A 16,958-nucleotide genomic window follows, 5' to 3' on the forward strand; every position below is an offset into this window, starting at 1 on the left:
AGATATATTTTTACCTGCTAGATTTAGCTTTGCAAATGCAACAGCCTGTACTAGATCGATACACCTTTGGTTTGTGAAAACTGAACATCCTGCTCACTGTGTACGTTACTATCGTTTCTGTAATTTAATAAATAGGTTTATGTAGGTATATATAATTTATAACAATATTTCATATTTATAAAATTTATATCTTTATAATTTTACGTTTTTTATATTTCACATACAAAAATAATTTGCAATTGTCATTTTATAAATTTTTATTATTCTGTAGATACAATGTGTATGTATTATTAAACAACACAGTTTTTATAAAAATTGTATTAAAAACTGCATAAATTGTATAAAAATTGTATTTTCGAGACTCAAAATATTTAATACTAAAAATTTTGAATATATAGCATATGAAAATTAAGATATATGCATAAAGTGTAAAATAATTCACAGAAATAATTTGTATAAATTTTACAAATAGAACAAAAATATTTTAACAAATTAAAAATAATTTTAAAATTATTAGAAGTTGTGCGAATCATAAAAATCGAGATTCAATGTAATTTTTAAATATCGCTATAGGAAAATATCACACGGTATAACATGGACGCCATGAAATTGCAGTAAATATAGTTAAGATGGACATACTTGAAGTATGTGACAAATGGTATTCGACAAATTACATAAAATTATAAAACGTATAAAGATGAAAGAATGTTTAGAAGATATACATGGTCTTCATAAAAATCAAAATTTCTCGTAAAATATTAATAGAATTGTAACATATTTTATACGGTGTCAGAATATCATGAAGTTGCGCGGTATGCTAAACTAAAGATCTGTTTTCTGTGGCTGAACTAGTGTACACTTTTGGAACTTAAAGCGAAATAGATATATGTTTGATATTTGTCGAAAATGAGAAAGAGTCTAAAAGAGTCTAGTGCAGGAATAAAAAACGGATCATAAAATTGATACTTGGAAGTGGACATGCCTGAAGTTCACAAAGTAACACAGATGTAGATAAGGTGTTCAAAAAATATGGTTGTCGTAAAAGTAACATCAAATATATATCACGATGATCGCTGACTTTATCGAGCACGTTCGCTATCACCTTCATGTTTTGTCGAAGAATCATAAGAATCGAGATTCGAAGATCCCGAAATTAATGGAAGCTACGACGAAAAACACTGTTGCCAAATGTATTAAAAAGCAGATGGATTTTATTTTTTTTTTTTTACGAAATTGACTCTCTCTCTCTCTCTCCCTCTCTCTCTCTCTCTCTCAGCGACCTTCTTCACTTTTCTAACGTCCCTTTTTCTCAATTGACACGACGAATGTCCAGAGTGAAAGGCACTGTCGTTAAATGCGTCAAAAGTGACGCCGTTTCCAATTCGGCCGTTTGCCTCCTTCCCAAATGGATCTCCGTCCCTGAGGGACACGGCGCTCCTTGATCCTCCGGTTTCTCAGAGCCGACACCGTAAGTGTCGAAATCAAAACAAAAAAAAAAGGAACCACTACCGACAGAGATAATGTCAGAACAACGCTGTCAATCAGGCACAAGCCCCTTGTTCTTTCAAAATGGAAGAGAAAATCCGGTCTCCCACTCTTTCTCTTTCGATAGAGAACTCGCTCAAACTGAATTGAATGCCCGTTCCTTTCCCGATTATTCGCGATTTTGATCACAGTGATCTTCGCGCGCGCGTTCTTGAAAGGAATCGCAACGGCGGCGCTCGTTCGCGACAATGTTCAGATGGTTTGGAGCAGACGTGACGCGCGTACGACGACGTGCAAGAAGCGTGGCTACGCTACTTTACGCTCTACGCGCGCGCCGGGAAGCGTCACTAAGCGGCGTGCGCATGCGCATACCTTCTCCCTTCCCCTCCGATTTTCTGTCGCGTGCTGTCGAGTGTTTCGTCGTCAAACATCTTCTCATCCTTTCCCGTATGTAAAGTTCTCTTCGATGCTCATGCGCGAGTCGAACTTCGTTTAACTTCGTTCTCCGCGCGCGAGCGCCGAATTTTCTCTTCTTCTTTTCCCTTTCCCCCTCTCTCTTGTATCGCTTCCTCATTCTGAATGGTCTCACTTGGTTTATCACGATGATCCCCTTGCAGACAAACTTCATTTCGTTCAAGCTATTGCGATTGAAGTACGTTTAATTAGATAAAACGAAGTTATCTTTTCTATCAACTTCACTTTACATTTTTACAGTGTTTAATTGAATCTGGAAGAAATTTTTCTTGTTCATGTTTTATTGTTAAATAAATTAATCGATTTATAATTTAATATCAGGTTTCTAGAATCTAATAAAATATCATTTAGACAAATTTCATTCAAAATTCATTGGTTTTATTTATCACAATAATCCCCCTCGCATGAGACAAACTTCTTTACTTCGTTCAAGCTGCGATTGAAGTAAATTAATTTAATGTGGTTCTTTAGTAAAATATCGAAAATTTGCCTCACCAGGGCCCACCCAAAATTACAAATGTCTGCATAATTTAAATAAAATATTAAAACTTCGTGTACATCTTAATGAAATAGTATGGAACATATGATAATAAATCAAGAGCTGAATCTTCATCGATCGAAAACAAGATTATATTTACTTTTTGAGATTAAATTTATATGTAAGTTTATGCACGTAAATATCTCTCCAAACCATTTTTGTAACCATTAAAATTGTAATTTTTTAAACTATTATAATTTCATTTTTGAGAAAAGTCTGGTAAGATTTGTATGCAGATAATCAAAGAAGCATCTGCGAGCTTTCAGTATCTGTCACTAATAGCGAATTCGGTCACTTGCATTACACTAGATAGTGTAATGCATACTAAAAGCTGCTTTACATGACAAGTTAAATGTAAAAGTATATAAATATTTTAAATTAACTATTTACTAATGATACTGTCACGTTATTTAACAAAATATATGTGTATAATTTCATTGTGATTTTCATCAAAGTTGATTATATTATATCATTGCATTGAGATATTTTATATAAAGCAGCTTTTAATATGCATTCAATGTAGTACGAGTGTTTGAATTCATAAGTTATACGTGAAGGTTACATTTTCAACATTTTTTTTCTCTTATTTCATCGTTAATCTACCGTAGAATTTTTCATACATAAATTTCGATTACTTCAACTTCATTATATAAAAAAAGACATTTTTAGACATTTTTATGATAATTCGAATTAGTAAAGAATCATCTTAATGAAATAAAGTTATCATTTCTGTGTGTTAAACACCACTTGAAATGGATGCAAATTTGGAAAGAATCTTGATTCATTGTAAATGTTTCATCAATAAATTTCAGTGATCAACTTTTTAGGATATATTTCTTATTATTTTCATATTTAAAAGAGACAATTCATAATCGTGTCTTTAATTTGGAGTAAAATTTGGGACGCATTGTAAAGTGGAACGAAAAGTTAAAATTTGGTCTGTTCTTCCTAATAATTTGGAGCGTCCATCGTAAATATCAATTTAACTAATATTATGCGTCTGGAAATTAGTAAATAATCGTTAAAACGTTTTATTTAAAATCTATATTTATATTGACAATTCAACAGTTACTTCTTTTCAAATAGACTTTCTGTCAGAAGTCTTCCAACCGTCATTTGAGGGAAGTATTGATGATCGAATGGCGTGACATACAGAAACATTTTCTTAGTCATTCTTGGCGAGCTGTGCAAAGTAATTCGTTCATTCTTATTCGTCTCATGTAGATATTCGTCAGGCAATTTTCTGACTCTCGCGAGATCTTGTTTACCGAATTTCAAAAGCGGGTCAACAACGTCACCGAGCGGTCAACCAATGGACAAGGAGGCCGAGCGGAGGTTGTGCTTGAATCTGTGATCTTGATTGGCTGACAACGAGCGAGCAAGAGAGATGTGTTATGCACTCGCTGAAAACTCGTTTTCCTTCGGCTCTCGACTACGCGCACGTGCACTCGTTCACATATGTATCCCTTGCTAACGAAACACTTTCGAACAACAAGGTTAGAGCATCGAGAGAACACCCTGCAAGTGTATAATGGAATTTATTTCTTATAAAAAAAAAAATTTCTTTCAATATATATGGATCTTTAAAATATGATTTCATGTATGTCAATATCAATTTTTTATAAGTACAAATAATTTTCGTTATTAATCTAAAGTTCTCATTGAAAAATCTTGATAGAATTAATTTTAGGTCTACAAAAATACCAATTTGCTGTTAGAAAAGACTGAGAAAAAACAGCAATTGTCCGAATAAATAACATATAAAAGTTTTGTATAAATTCAATCTCGCTTTAACAATGAAAAAAAATTCTTCTGAAAACTTTCATGTATTTTCGATCGTTAAGCAAGGTTAACATCGATTTCTCGAAGATCAAGTGGGACCGATGCAATTAATACGATTGCAACGTATCTCATTGAAAGATAAGACAAACGCGAGAGCTAATAGTTGATAGCTACATTCTATCGGTTGTTTACTCCAATCTCCAATTCATAATTATGTTTTCCAGTTGGCTGTTATATTTATTTAAAACAATGACGTATTACTAATTTTTTTATTCTCCAATTTAATTCCATTAATTCCATTTATTGCATCGATATTCATTATACATTTCTTGTATCGCAGATAATTCCAGAGAATCTAAGTTTTGTGAATCTTCGAGTTTTTGTTACACGACAAATTTTGTCGGGAAGAAAGATAGAGATCGTGCAAATATATTTAAAAAATAAAAAAAGAGACAGCGTTATTTCGAGAACGCGCCTCGCCTCGCATAATAATCCGCACGTTGCACTCTGTTTTGTGCTTTATGCTATTTTTAGCCCATCTGTGTTTTGTCGACGCCACCGCTGTTTTCTACATTGCGCTCATCTCTTTCTCTTGCTTATCCTTTTGCTTTTGCTTATCCGATTTGCCTTTGTTGATTTGTATTCTGTTATGTGTTCTATTACAAGCCCTTGTATCGCATTAACCTTGGAAAATTCTTTCGATGCACAGATCGATTCGCTGAAGTTTTACTTCAGGTTGTAATGTTTATGAAGAATGAAACTCTCAAAGTGTGTCCATATGTGTATCAAGGTCGATCCTTTATATTCGTAATCATTAATTAATTAATTGCGACACTTGACGACTTGCGAAATATCCACAATTTTCTTTCTCTTTCCATACAGGAAATTAGAACTAGAAATATAAAATAAAATTTAGAAAACAAAAATTATTGTAAAAAAAATATCTATCTATCTTTTTCATTATACTGAGAATCACAAACAGAATCAAAAACAGAGTCAAAATGTATAATTTATTTATGTATTATTGTATATATTACACGAATATTGTGTAAGTTCACATTAAGTTTTCTTATTTTGAGGGACATATTTGTGAAAAGAATGGCACTACGTCCCAAAAAGAGCATGCGTGCACTAAAAGAAAACAATCTTATCATTTCAATTCAATCGAAAAAAATTATAAATTATAATAAAGTTCAATGGTCTCTGAATCTGATTTATTCAGATGTGTGTTATTTTCAGAATCATCATAAATCAAGAAATCATAAAAATCAGCTGTTCTTTTATTCCGATTAAATTAAGATCAAATTTGCGAGTTCGGATGTTTTTAAACAAAATCGACGATACATTTAATTTTCCTATTTAAACAAGACTGATGTTAGTACGTATTTTGTAATCCTTCTAGAAATTTTATACAAATTTAATACTAATAATAATATTTGCCAATTAATCACTTATTTTCGGTATTAAAAATACTGTTAGCAATATTTTTAATAAGTGATTAATTGGCCAGTACTAACATTAAATTTCTATAAGGGAACATTTCGCAAATTGTAAAATCTGACGCAAAAAGGGCTGTTGGCGTTTGTCTGTGCATGTACAAGAAAAAAATGTTAATACGCTTTCCCCTCATTGCACACGGTGGACGACGCGCAACAGGACGCCGAAAGAAGGCAAAGGGAATGCGCAAGATGACGTGCAAGAGCGTGATTGCGACATGGCGCGTGGCGGCCGCCATCGTGGCCACCCCCTCCCCCCATATGATCGACAACATGTCGACGTTACGCTTGTCTCGTAAACATTGATAATTTCATTTCGTCTTGTATCTAAAAAATCTCTACAGAGGATAAAACATGATTAATCTTCAAACATGTCAATTGAAACGAATTAATATCATTAAATGAAATCAAGTCATCCGGCAAAATTATCGTGCCGATATGTGACAGTCGGAAGAGTTGCGGTTTGTCCAAGTAGATTTTGTGAAATGAAGGGAGAGGGGGAAACAAATGTGAAAAATCAAGCAATCCGAGAGACGATTTTGACGATTCACTTTGCGCGGCTGCCGAGCATGCTGCGCGCGTAGCGTATATAGTTAAGCAGGTTAGGGTCAGGTTGGGTTAAGTTACGTTAAGATTGACATCCAGATGAGACGAAGTTTGTTCTTTTTAGCTGTAAATATTGGAAATTGCAATTTTTATTTCGCACAATGAAATGAATCTATGTATAAAACTTTCAAACGTCGTTTCTTCCTTGGGAAGGAAAGGAGATTTATGGAGGATAAATATGATCAGAGAGCACAATTAAAGACAAACTCCAAAATTGCCATGACTGAAAGCAAACCCGTGTGATAACGGTGGCAGTGACGGCGGCACGCGCCATGACAGGTGATACTCGCGACGCTTATGCGCGGCACGAGATACAACATGATGTGTGATTATATTACAAACAAATAAAATCTCAGCATTCGAATGCGAGGATCAAATGCTGCGCGATGCAACGAACGTGACGAAATCGTGAGAAAATCGACGCGACAATCGGCACGAAAGAGAGAGCTGCATCGCAGCTTTCGTCCGCGAGAGAAAACGCGAGACAATTCGTTTACAGCGAACTTCGTGTGACAGGAGGAAAGCGGCACGCGACGACCATCGTGGAGTCGCAGTGATAGTAGTGTATCGCGTGAAGTTGCCACAGCGAAACAAGCAACGTGAAGGTAATCGCGGGCGGCGATGCGAGATTTCGAGACCGCCGCCGCCGCCGCTGCCGCGAACATATTTGCCAGTCCCACGACGCGTATTGACACGTGACACTCCCATATTCAATGACAATTTCACGTGACGCGTCACTGCGACCACGTACATGCCGCAATTCCACAAAGTTTCCTTTAAAAAACGGTATGAAGGAGCAAGCACTTACCTCAAGCCGTGAGACAGGTGACGGCGGCCGGACACTTTTGAGATGGTTTCACTCTGCGCACGCTCTTTGCGCTGCGCATATATCTAACGCTGCCAACGGCGCAGAGGAAAAATTTATAGTTCCTATACTTAAGACGCGGCGATATTAGGGAATAATACGTCTCACGCATCGGCCAATCGGCGTTTCTCTTTTCCGAAAATGTTGGATTGGATTGAATTTTGGAATAAAAATTTGTAGCGTTACAAACTTCAAAATTCAAGTAATTTCGTTAAAAATAAACAAAATTTAAGTTTAAAAAAGAACTTTAAAAATCTCTACTTTCGAAAGATTACTATTCGATATCTTTTGAGTTTCTATGAATTCAGTAAATTGTTATATATACAGAAAAATTACGAACTGGACAAAATAGGAAATTTTTCTCTTTGTGAGCCTGTTACATGTCTTTAAGGTTGTAAATCATTAATTATTTTAAATTATATTTAAAATACAAAAAATTAGAGACAGTTTATTACCATCTAGATCAAAAGTTATTTCAACATAAAGTAATATTTTTTTAGTGCTCTAATAAAAATATATGGAAATATAAAATAAAAATCTCAGTTATTTAATTTCAAGTATTTATAAATACTTTATGAATTTAAGAATATTTATGTAAAGTTACATTGAGATGCGGACATTAATTGTCCAGTAAATGAACAAAATATTTATGTTATAAACTAATTAGTGAATCTCAAGTTATTTTTAATATTTAAAGTATTTATATAAAAAAATTTAGATGTTTATCATTCTTAAAATTTTTGTTCATAACAATAAAAATAATAACAAATAAAATAAATAATCTATAAAAATGTTGCTCAATAAAAACAGAAAGGCTAGTTCAACAGAAAAAACAGCTTTGTAACTCTTGTACTATTCTTTAATATGATTGATTTATATATTTAGAGCCAATAATAAGGAACTAGGAGCAAGATCAATCACATCAAGGATTTTATGACAGTTGCAAAGCTGCTTTTTCTGTTAAACATAGCTAATATTATGAACACAATTTTCATATGTACATACATATCTCAATATGCTTTAAAGCATAAATATTAATATATGTTTTATGCCTTTACAACCTTCTTAAAAAAAAATTTGCAAAAAATTTTAACTTTCTAATATAAAGACTTAAAATTTTCCCTATAAAATAATTTTTTAAAATGTTTTTTAAAAAGATAAGATTTTTTATTAATGAGTGAATGAGTGATTAAAAGAAGTATTTGACTTTGATTGCTCATAACTTCGTTAAAATTCATCCGTGCATATCGTAATTTAAAAAGTAGATTCTTAAAGCTGATATCTTGTTCTATTAAATAATATAATTGTCAAATTAAAAAAATATATATTTTTGTTAATATATAAATGATATAAATATGAAAAATAGTGCTCTTTCTATATGAACACTATGAATGTTTTATATAGTACTTTTACTTTAAAACTTACTGCTTTTAAATAATTTTCTTTTTAAACTAAGTAATTATCTTACTGCTTTTAATCTAAGTAATAATAATAATATTCGTGTTGGTATTTCTTATGTTTGAATATCTAATTTTGAAATGTTTGGTATATTTCCACGTTCGTGGAATGATTTGTACAAATTCATTCATTAAGTTCGTGTTAACTTTGTAAAAAAGATTATCTAAGCTGAAAAATATAACTGTCCAAAATTAGAAAAAGGATACATAAAAACATATCAATGTTTATTACATTGGAACGAAATAGTCTTTATTTCAATTGTAATTATTAAACATTCTTTATAATAAAATATAACTTTTTTCAGAATAAATTATTAAAAACGATTATTTTTGACAGAATTCGCCTGAAACTTTTGAACAGCATTTTCTATTATATACGTTAACAATTTGTCAACCATCAATTTCATCGGCCATCTAGGACTATATGGTGCATCATCCAATACTTCTCTGTATAAAATACCTTGTGATGTCATATGATATACTGATTGTAATGTAATTTGTGGTTTTTCTTTCGGAAATATTGATGGAAGATTAAAGTGTATGAGAAAATGAAAGTCTCGATGTTCTAACAGAATAATAATCCAATTAAATTCTATAGCATCATATTCCACTATGCTACCGCGTTGTAATACAAGTAGAAACACGATAAACTCTTTTCTGTTTTCAAAACACTGAATTGCACTGTTTATCTGCAACAGAGAGTATATATAAATATTTTTTGTAAATTGTAATTTTGTAAAATGTATGAGAAATTACATACTTTCTCTTCCATGAATTTTATTACTTCGGGAACATAATCCATTAGATATTTGTTGGGCGGTAATGGTGGAATGTGTAAAGATTCTGGCCTACCGATAGCGTCCTCTAAGGTCTTAGATAAATAAAGTTGCGGCGAAATACGATTCCAATCTGGACCATAAAATGTAACTAGAAGCATTGCTTCGTCATTTTGCGATTTATTTATACGTGGAGGCAATCGTGTATAATCCATAGCTATGCGAATTAAAAATCGTGCTTCCATAGGCTTCAATCCTAATAACACCATCACTTCTATATCTTCTTTACATATCTCTGTTTCTCCAACAAGTGTGCTATATTCAAGTTGTAATCGATCTCCCTGTTTTCCAAGTAACTGTATCTGGAAATAAAAATAGAATCTTTAATTTCATTATACATGAATATAATAAATCTATATTTTAAGCCCTATAAAATATAAACAAAGTAATATTTTGCCCAATAAAATTATTTGCAGTTTTTAAATCTTATTAACATTTAATTATTAATATTCTTTTAAAATACTTATTAACATCAAAATTATATAAATTGTTTGTCAATTTAATATGTGATGTTATTATTTTAATTCTATTCACGATTGTCTTAAAAATGAAAAATTTCAGCACGCAGTGCTGAAAAATTGGACATATATTTAAGTTTACACCAAAATATTTAAGAATTAAGATCTGCTTTGATCTAAAAATTACTCTTAATTATATTTATTCTTATCAGTCTAATCTTGAATTCCTATAAAACATACATCTCTTAAATTTATCAGGGAATATGCATTTTTATAATCATCAAAAATATATATTAAAATTATTTATATATAGTAAAATTATTACTTACCTGATGTTCCTTGTAATACAATAACAACTCCATTAGTACATTGAGCAGTGCATCGGTATTGTTAGGATTCCATTTAACAAGACTAGGTACCCAAGTAGATAAAATATCAATGTCTGGATCCATTAAAAAATTTTGATCATTAAATATGAAATCTGGACCCATTTCTGGATATTGCGAATTAAATAACACATTCCACATAAGGTGCTCCCCAGCATAAGGAATTAATAATTTGAAACAATCATTTTTGTTCTTATTGCAACTCGAAGATACTGAATCCAATTTTATCGGACCATAAGAAACACCTTTAAAAAATGTAATATATCCATAACAAAAATATCAATTTTATTATAAAGAACAAATAAAATAAAAATTAATAAACTTACCAAGTTTTTTAGTTTGTAAAACGCGTTTCAAAAGCGGCTCTATATATGAGTCTATGGTGCTCAACAAAGGATGTTGTTGATTTAGCATCTTATTGTCAAAACTGAAGAAACTATAATAACATAATCAAGTTGAATGAAGGAAATCAATATTCCACTATTTTACTTTGGATTTTGAACTGAACAGCTTTTATCTGGTAATATTCTATCTGGTAATATATATGCCTGAATGGGTTCCTGTTAAATATCATTCCCTTTCAAAAAACTGATAATTTTAGCAATTTAATTTTTTAAAATATCATATAACAGCTAGTGATTACTGAGAACTGATAAGAAGAAAGTAACTTCTCCAACTACTGTATTCCACAGAGGTTATATGTATATAATACAGAGAGTATTATTTGTCAATTTTTGGCCGATGCCGCTAGCGTTTTTATTTATTTTAATATTAATTATAGGTTAACATTAAATTTTAATCAATTCGTTGTTTCTTCTTTTTCGTTTATGAATATAAATGACAGAAACAGAACTGAAATATTCCATAAAATTCAATTAATATTAGGCTGGGTTCATACTTTGACGGAAAAGCAAAAAGCAGAAGCCAATCGGAACTCGCAGTAGATGATTTCTGAGGTTGAAATCGTGTTATCGCTATCGCTATTTCTTCGCATTGTGTATCTGGGGCTTTAATTCCGCAACTACAGATCCTATAATCTAAAGGCCATTCTACATTGGTCGTATCGACGTAGACGTCGCAAGTCACAAGCTTGTTATTTCAGCCAATCCGAGGCTTCAATTTTAAAGTCACATGATGCTTACGACGCTACGATGTAGATTCCTTTATTTTCCTAATTCCTTACTTTTGCTATTGTACGCAGGGTTTAAGTTGGGAAACATCGCTCTATATACATATAGGGATAGGAAACTGACCAATTCTAATCAAATATTCTCCTTATATTTGATTGTGATTGGTGGTTTCCTATGACTTAAGACCTCTATATGTAGAGAATCCTTTAAAAGCCCTTAGGGCTGCCGCAGACAAAATTTCTGTAACAGTAACCTTAAGAGGCTCCGCACAATGAAAGGAACAGGGAACAGAGAACAGAGAATAAGAATTTCAACCTATTAGAAATCATATATTGTGGAATACACAGTTTCTGATAGGTTGAATTTCTTATTCTCTATTTTATTATCTTTCCTATTTCTTTTATTGTGCGGAGTCCCTAAAACGTAAACTTAAACCGATGAATCAATTAGAATACTCCTTTAGATTTACATACTCTAACGGAAATAGAAATAGCAGTAAGAAATAGCGTTTGATTGGTCGAAATTCGCCCCGTCATACGCAATACTTCACCTACCACGCTCCGTATGTATGAGACAGCTGAGAAAATAAACAGATGTATATTTCACAGATATATATTTCAGGTTAAAGTCGAAATCAGAATCCACTGAGAAGAAGAAGGTCAAAGTCCAGCACTACATGGTTTTTCTGATTGTGACAGGTTTTCGGTGACACATCAAATATATTTGGAAAAAAAAACGTGTTAATATCATATCTCACACAATATGTTCCCTCTTCTGAAAAATTGCCTCGTCGCAAGACAAGGAATTGTCAATTATGGTATGAGATAGTCATTTTTTAAATAATCAATTAAATATTATATTTAAAGTGCAGGTTTATTGGTATAAAGTCCATAGAAAGTGGATATTAAGAATAGTATATTTATACTTGACTTTTCTCTTTCCGATATTAATTACATATAATTATGTTATTTTTATATAGTATGTACACACTTCTACAAGATTCAAAATTTACATTTATTTCTAATATGTTTTAAATAATATATGCTTGTATTTCGTGATATTTGCTCTGTATCATTTAATAAATTATCTGTATAAACATATTTTTATGTATTATTATTATTATCAGTAATATTTTTTTAATTGCTATTTTAGCAGAAGCTCTCACCCGTTATTCTGGAATTTCTATAAACAAGGCATATTCTACAAAAAGTGATAATGCTTCAAAAAATATTGTATATGTTGATGGAGTACGGACTCCATTTTTATACTCTGGAACTGACTATAAGAAACTCATAGCTTATGATCTAGCAACACATTCGCTGGTGTAAGTCATCATTGATATATTTCAATGTAAATATCACAAATATAATTCCAAATATCTCTTACAAAATAGCTTTAAGAAGTTCAATATTTTATATCTTATCTTTTATTGCAAATATTGATTGTCAAAGTAATTATTTTTATTATTTTATAGGAGCTTGCAAAAAAAGATTGGATTCCCCAAGGAAATAATTGATTATATTATTTATGGCACAGTTATGCAAGAAATCCGAACTTCCAATATCGGAAGAGAAGCTGCTCTAGCTGCAGGATATAGCGAGTACACTCCTGCACATACAGTAACGATGGCATGCATTAGCAGCAATCAGGCTATTACCACTGGCATGGGTTTAATCGCATGCGGTGTTTATGACGCTATTATAGCAGGAGGAGTAGAATTTATGTCAGATATTCCAATTCGATTTAATCGATCCATGAGATCTCTGATGCTGCAAGCCAATAAAGCAAAAACTCTACCAAATAAATTAGCTCTCTTGGCCAGTATCAGACCAAATCATTTCATACCAGATGTAAGTTGATGTATGATCTCTTTATTTATTTTTTTTTCAAGAAAATGTACTTTATATATGAATATTATATTCACAAATATGTGTAAAAATAATAATAAGAATTCTTTTCTTTTCTTAATTTTTTAAATATCTTACAAAATTTATGCCTGTGTAGCTACCAGCTGTGGCAGAGTTTTCAACTAATGAAACTATGGGACATAGCGCAGATCGTTTAGCAGCGGCGTTTGGTGTTACACGCAAGGAACAAGATGATTATGCATTGCGTTCTCATATTTTAGCTGCACGAGCACAGCAACAGGGACTGCTGTCGGACATAGTCCCTTATAAAGGTGGATTTAATATTAATATTTCAATATTTAATTTATACATTCATATTTTATTCATTCAATACTTACATATTTATATGTCTTGTTTTATTTTTCTGTATTGCAGTACCAAACGTTGATAAAGTTGTTGATAAGGACAACGGCATTCGCGTATCTACGGAAGAACAATTAGCAAAGTTGAAATCTGCATTTGTTAAACCTTATGGAACAATTACTGCAGCCAACGCATCTTTCTTGACCGATGGTGCGTCAGCGGCACTAATAATGAGCGAAGAGAAAGCTCTCCAACTTGGCTTGAAACCTAAGGCATACTTGCGAAACTTTATTTATGTGTCTCAAGATCCAGTTGATCAACTACTTCTAGGACCATTATACGCAATCCCGAAAGTATATAATTCCTATCATTATTACATATTATTTATGTAATTGAATAAAATAATTTATATAAATCACGCTTATAGATTCTGGATAAAGCAAAATTAACTATGAAAGATATAGGAGTGTGGGAGATACACGAAGCGTTTGCAGGAATGATCTGTGCTAATCTGAAAGCAATGGATTCTGATTTGTTCGCTCAAAAGTATTTAAAGAGGAGTTCGAAAGTGGGTGTACCAGATCTAAACAAATGGAATGCTTGGGGAGGATCCTTGTCAATCGGTCATCCATTTGGCGCCACTGGAGTACGGTTAGCATCGCATACCGCTAATCGACTTATTAAAGAAGATCAACAATTTGGAGTTATCGCGGCTTGTGCTGCTGGCGGACAAGTAAATAAAGATTTATGTTACATTATAATGCAAATAATTTTTATAAAAATCTTAATTAACTTTTATGATAATCTTAATATAAATTTTCTTTTCCTTTTTTGGATTTGTAATTTTGATATTTTTTTTACAGGGAGTTAGTATGATTATGGAACGATATCCTGGTGCTACAATCTAATTCCGCTTTTCGAGGAATGTACATTTGATAAAAATAGATATTAATTAATAGAGAAATAACGAAATAATATTTTTCTATTTAAGAGAGATATAAAATTGTGAAACTTTTTTAAGAAAGCAATTTTTTATTAGTTAGAAATTTATATACAGTGAGATAATTACATAAAAATCTCTTACAGAATATCAAATATAATTGTTCCTCTTTTTCTTAGTCGAGTGAATTATGCAGAAATGAAGGCAACAGATTTGCAGTTAAATGATGCCTCACGCCATGGTCTAATATATTCTTTATATCTTGGCAACCTTGTAACACACGTTGTTTGAGTGTTTCCAAACGTGACAAATGTAATCTCTGACCTGCCCCATGTGCTACTACTATCAAACCATTTCCATCCACTTCAATATCATTATTCGTTCCTGCTAATGCAACAACAGACAAAGTAACTCCTGGTGAACACTCCTCTACATAGTTCGCATCCAATACTCCTGTGGTTAACGTTTTATCTTCATCTTCTACCGATAGCTTATTAACAAGAGTTATGCTACAGCCGATGGCATAATTCTGTAATTAAAAATTTATTTTATGATAGTATGTTTCACATTCTATTTCAAAAGAACAAAATTCTCCTTAGATTAACCTTGATTGGAATTCCGGCATCAATCAATGCAAGCGTCGCAGCATTTACGGATGCACAATAATCACTGCCGTCAACCTGTAGAACTTCTACGAAGACATCGATCTGAGAGCGTGGATATAGTTCTAAGTGTATTATAGCCTCCATGGCATGACGTAATTGTGCCGACCTCTCTTGTGATTTCCAATCTCCTCTGGGTCTTCGCTTCCGTTCGCCAGAGGTAAAACTAAACACAGCCATGCTGTACTGACAATTTATGATAGCCTTTGTACTATTCCTTGATGCACTGCTTCTTGACTAAATCATAAAAAGTATATAAATATTGTATGGTGTCTCTCAAAATAAATGTCAGAATAATTCAGTAATTAAGATAAATATTCAGGCTAAAGAAATATCTTTCTTTAAAGAAATATTTCTCTTAAAGAAATTCAGTCTAAATAAATATACTTGTGCTTTAAATAGAAAAATAAGGTGATTATAGAAAAGTAAAAAATAACATCATGTGTACTTTCTAATCTTTAAAAGTTACAATTACAACTTCTTAGGTCCAGTTCCATCGATGTAAGATTAACTTTAATTTCAGTTCAATTTATTCTTTATCTTCTAATTCTAAAAACTAGAAAAAGATATAGAAAAGAACAATAAGTTAAGAAATATTGAAATATTAAACAGGTGGAACCAAGTTTTCAACTTCGCTTATAACTTCTCTCAATCAAAATAGATATAAACGTAATTACTAGTTCGTTTTTACAATAATTATGGAAATGTTTTAAAACTGATCTGTACCTGACGAGGACCGTACACCGCTGCTAGAACTTTCGTGTTGCCATGTTCTATATATGCACTACCATCGGCCTGCCCGAATACTCCCATCCGCATACGGATTTGCCTTAATTCCAACGCTCGTCTGCCGTCAACGCGAAGTCCACCTTGATCATTCTCTTGATTTGGCTCCATTATATCTTACTGATTGATGCTGATTGAAATGAGAGAGTTCCTAACTTTTAACACAATATTGTTTACATGCGCACGTGGTGCAAATCAGTGCAAGTTGCAGGTGCAGCAAATATTAGCGCTATCTATAGAGAAATTTTCAGTAGTGCGTTCGGCATTACAAAGCGGAGGCGTTCATTTGCTCTTTTACTTCGAAAATCGTTCGGCAACTCGCATCTTTCTGCTACATGTCATCTTATTTGCGTTCGGTATTAACATTTCTAGAGCCAATTGAGTTGTTCGATCCGGATTCAAAGACCGAGCAAAGCTAATGCAAATTTTCGTGCTTAAATTAAATTCATAACCTGTACATTTATGACAATGTATCCAATTGATTCGTTAACACATATATTTATCTCTTTTACACTTCTATTTACAAATAGTGTATTTGAACTATTATAATGTCTGAGTCTACAAACGCTCAAATAAATGCTATCAAATAGAAATTGATAGAGTACATTATATACAATATTTAACGAGGAAAATAAATTTTTAATTCTTTTCTTCTTTATAAATTTGAAGTTACGTATTTGAAAACAAAGAATTTGTTAATTAATTTTCGGATCAAAGCTTATGTTGCACATATAGGCTATGGTCAAAGTCTCGCTACAAATGCTTTGAAGCATTTGACAGACCAATTAGAAGAAAGAATTTTACAAACTGATCAGTTAAAAAATGCTTCAAAGCGTTTGCAACATCG

General features: G+C 32.1%; 4 protein-coding genes across 5 annotated transcripts in view; 1 reads left to right on the forward strand and 3 right to left on the reverse strand.

Annotated features, from left to right (window-relative positions):
* Window positions 1-7,235, reverse strand: part of LOC108685237 (protein FAM60A) — a 9,270-nt gene extending 2,035 nt beyond the window's left edge. The window contains exons 1-2 of the mRNA XM_018189928.1: window positions 7,190-7,235; window positions 15-117 (exon numbers count right to left, since the gene is read on the reverse strand). Coding sequence (XP_018045417.1) covers window positions 15-88 — 74 coding nt within the window. The 5' untranslated portion in view covers window positions 89-117; window positions 7,190-7,235. The remainder of the gene's footprint in view (window positions 1-14; window positions 118-7,189) is intronic.
* A 1,782-nt stretch (window positions 7,236-9,017) lies between these two features.
* On the reverse strand, window positions 9,018-11,345 carry LOC108685242 (BRCA1-A complex subunit BRE-like). The gene is made up of 5 exons (XM_018189933.1): window positions 11,282-11,345; window positions 10,710-10,819; window positions 10,327-10,628; window positions 9,464-9,841; window positions 9,018-9,392 (listed from the first exon to the last, which is right to left on the reverse strand). Exons 2-5 carry the CDS (start codon window positions 10,795-10,797, stop codon window positions 9,018-9,020), a joined length of 1,143 nt encoding a protein of 380 aa, XP_018045422.1. The 5' UTR covers window positions 10,798-10,819; window positions 11,282-11,345.
* Window positions 11,346-12,059: 714 nt separating this feature from the next.
* Window positions 12,060-14,818, forward strand: LOC108685252 (trifunctional enzyme subunit beta, mitochondrial). Of its 2 annotated transcripts, none has more exons than XM_018189954.1 (8): window positions 12,060-12,075; window positions 12,135-12,330; window positions 12,669-12,837; window positions 12,988-13,363; window positions 13,518-13,692; window positions 13,796-14,076; window positions 14,151-14,456; window positions 14,587-14,818. In XM_018189954.1, the coding sequence occupies exons 2-8, from the start codon at window positions 12,276-12,278 to the stop codon at window positions 14,629-14,631; spliced, it is 1,407 nt and encodes a 468-aa protein (XP_018045443.1). In that variant the 5' UTR covers window positions 12,060-12,075; window positions 12,135-12,275; the 3' UTR covers window positions 14,632-14,818. The 2 variants fall into 2 exon arrangements, with proteins under 2 accessions (XP_018045443.1, XP_018045442.1); XM_018189953.1 differs by having other exon boundaries at window positions 12,061-12,075; window positions 12,666-12,837.
* Window positions 14,736-16,507, reverse strand: LOC108685253 (exosome complex component RRP41). Its single transcript, XM_018189955.1, has 3 exons — window positions 16,052-16,507; window positions 15,269-15,562; window positions 14,736-15,192 (listed from the first exon to the last, which is right to left on the reverse strand). The coding sequence occupies exons 1-3, from the start codon at window positions 16,220-16,222 to the stop codon at window positions 14,839-14,841; spliced, it is 819 nt and encodes a 272-aa protein (XP_018045444.1). The 5' UTR covers window positions 16,223-16,507; the 3' UTR covers window positions 14,736-14,838.
* Between the last annotated feature and the right edge of the window lie 451 nt (window positions 16,508-16,958).

The sequence above is a fragment of the Atta colombica genome, unplaced genomic scaffold, assembly GCF_001594045.1.
Source record: "Atta colombica isolate Treedump-2 unplaced genomic scaffold, Acol1.0 scaffold149, whole genome shotgun sequence".
Taxonomy (NCBI): Eukaryota; Metazoa; Arthropoda; class Insecta; order Hymenoptera; family Formicidae; genus Atta; species Atta colombica.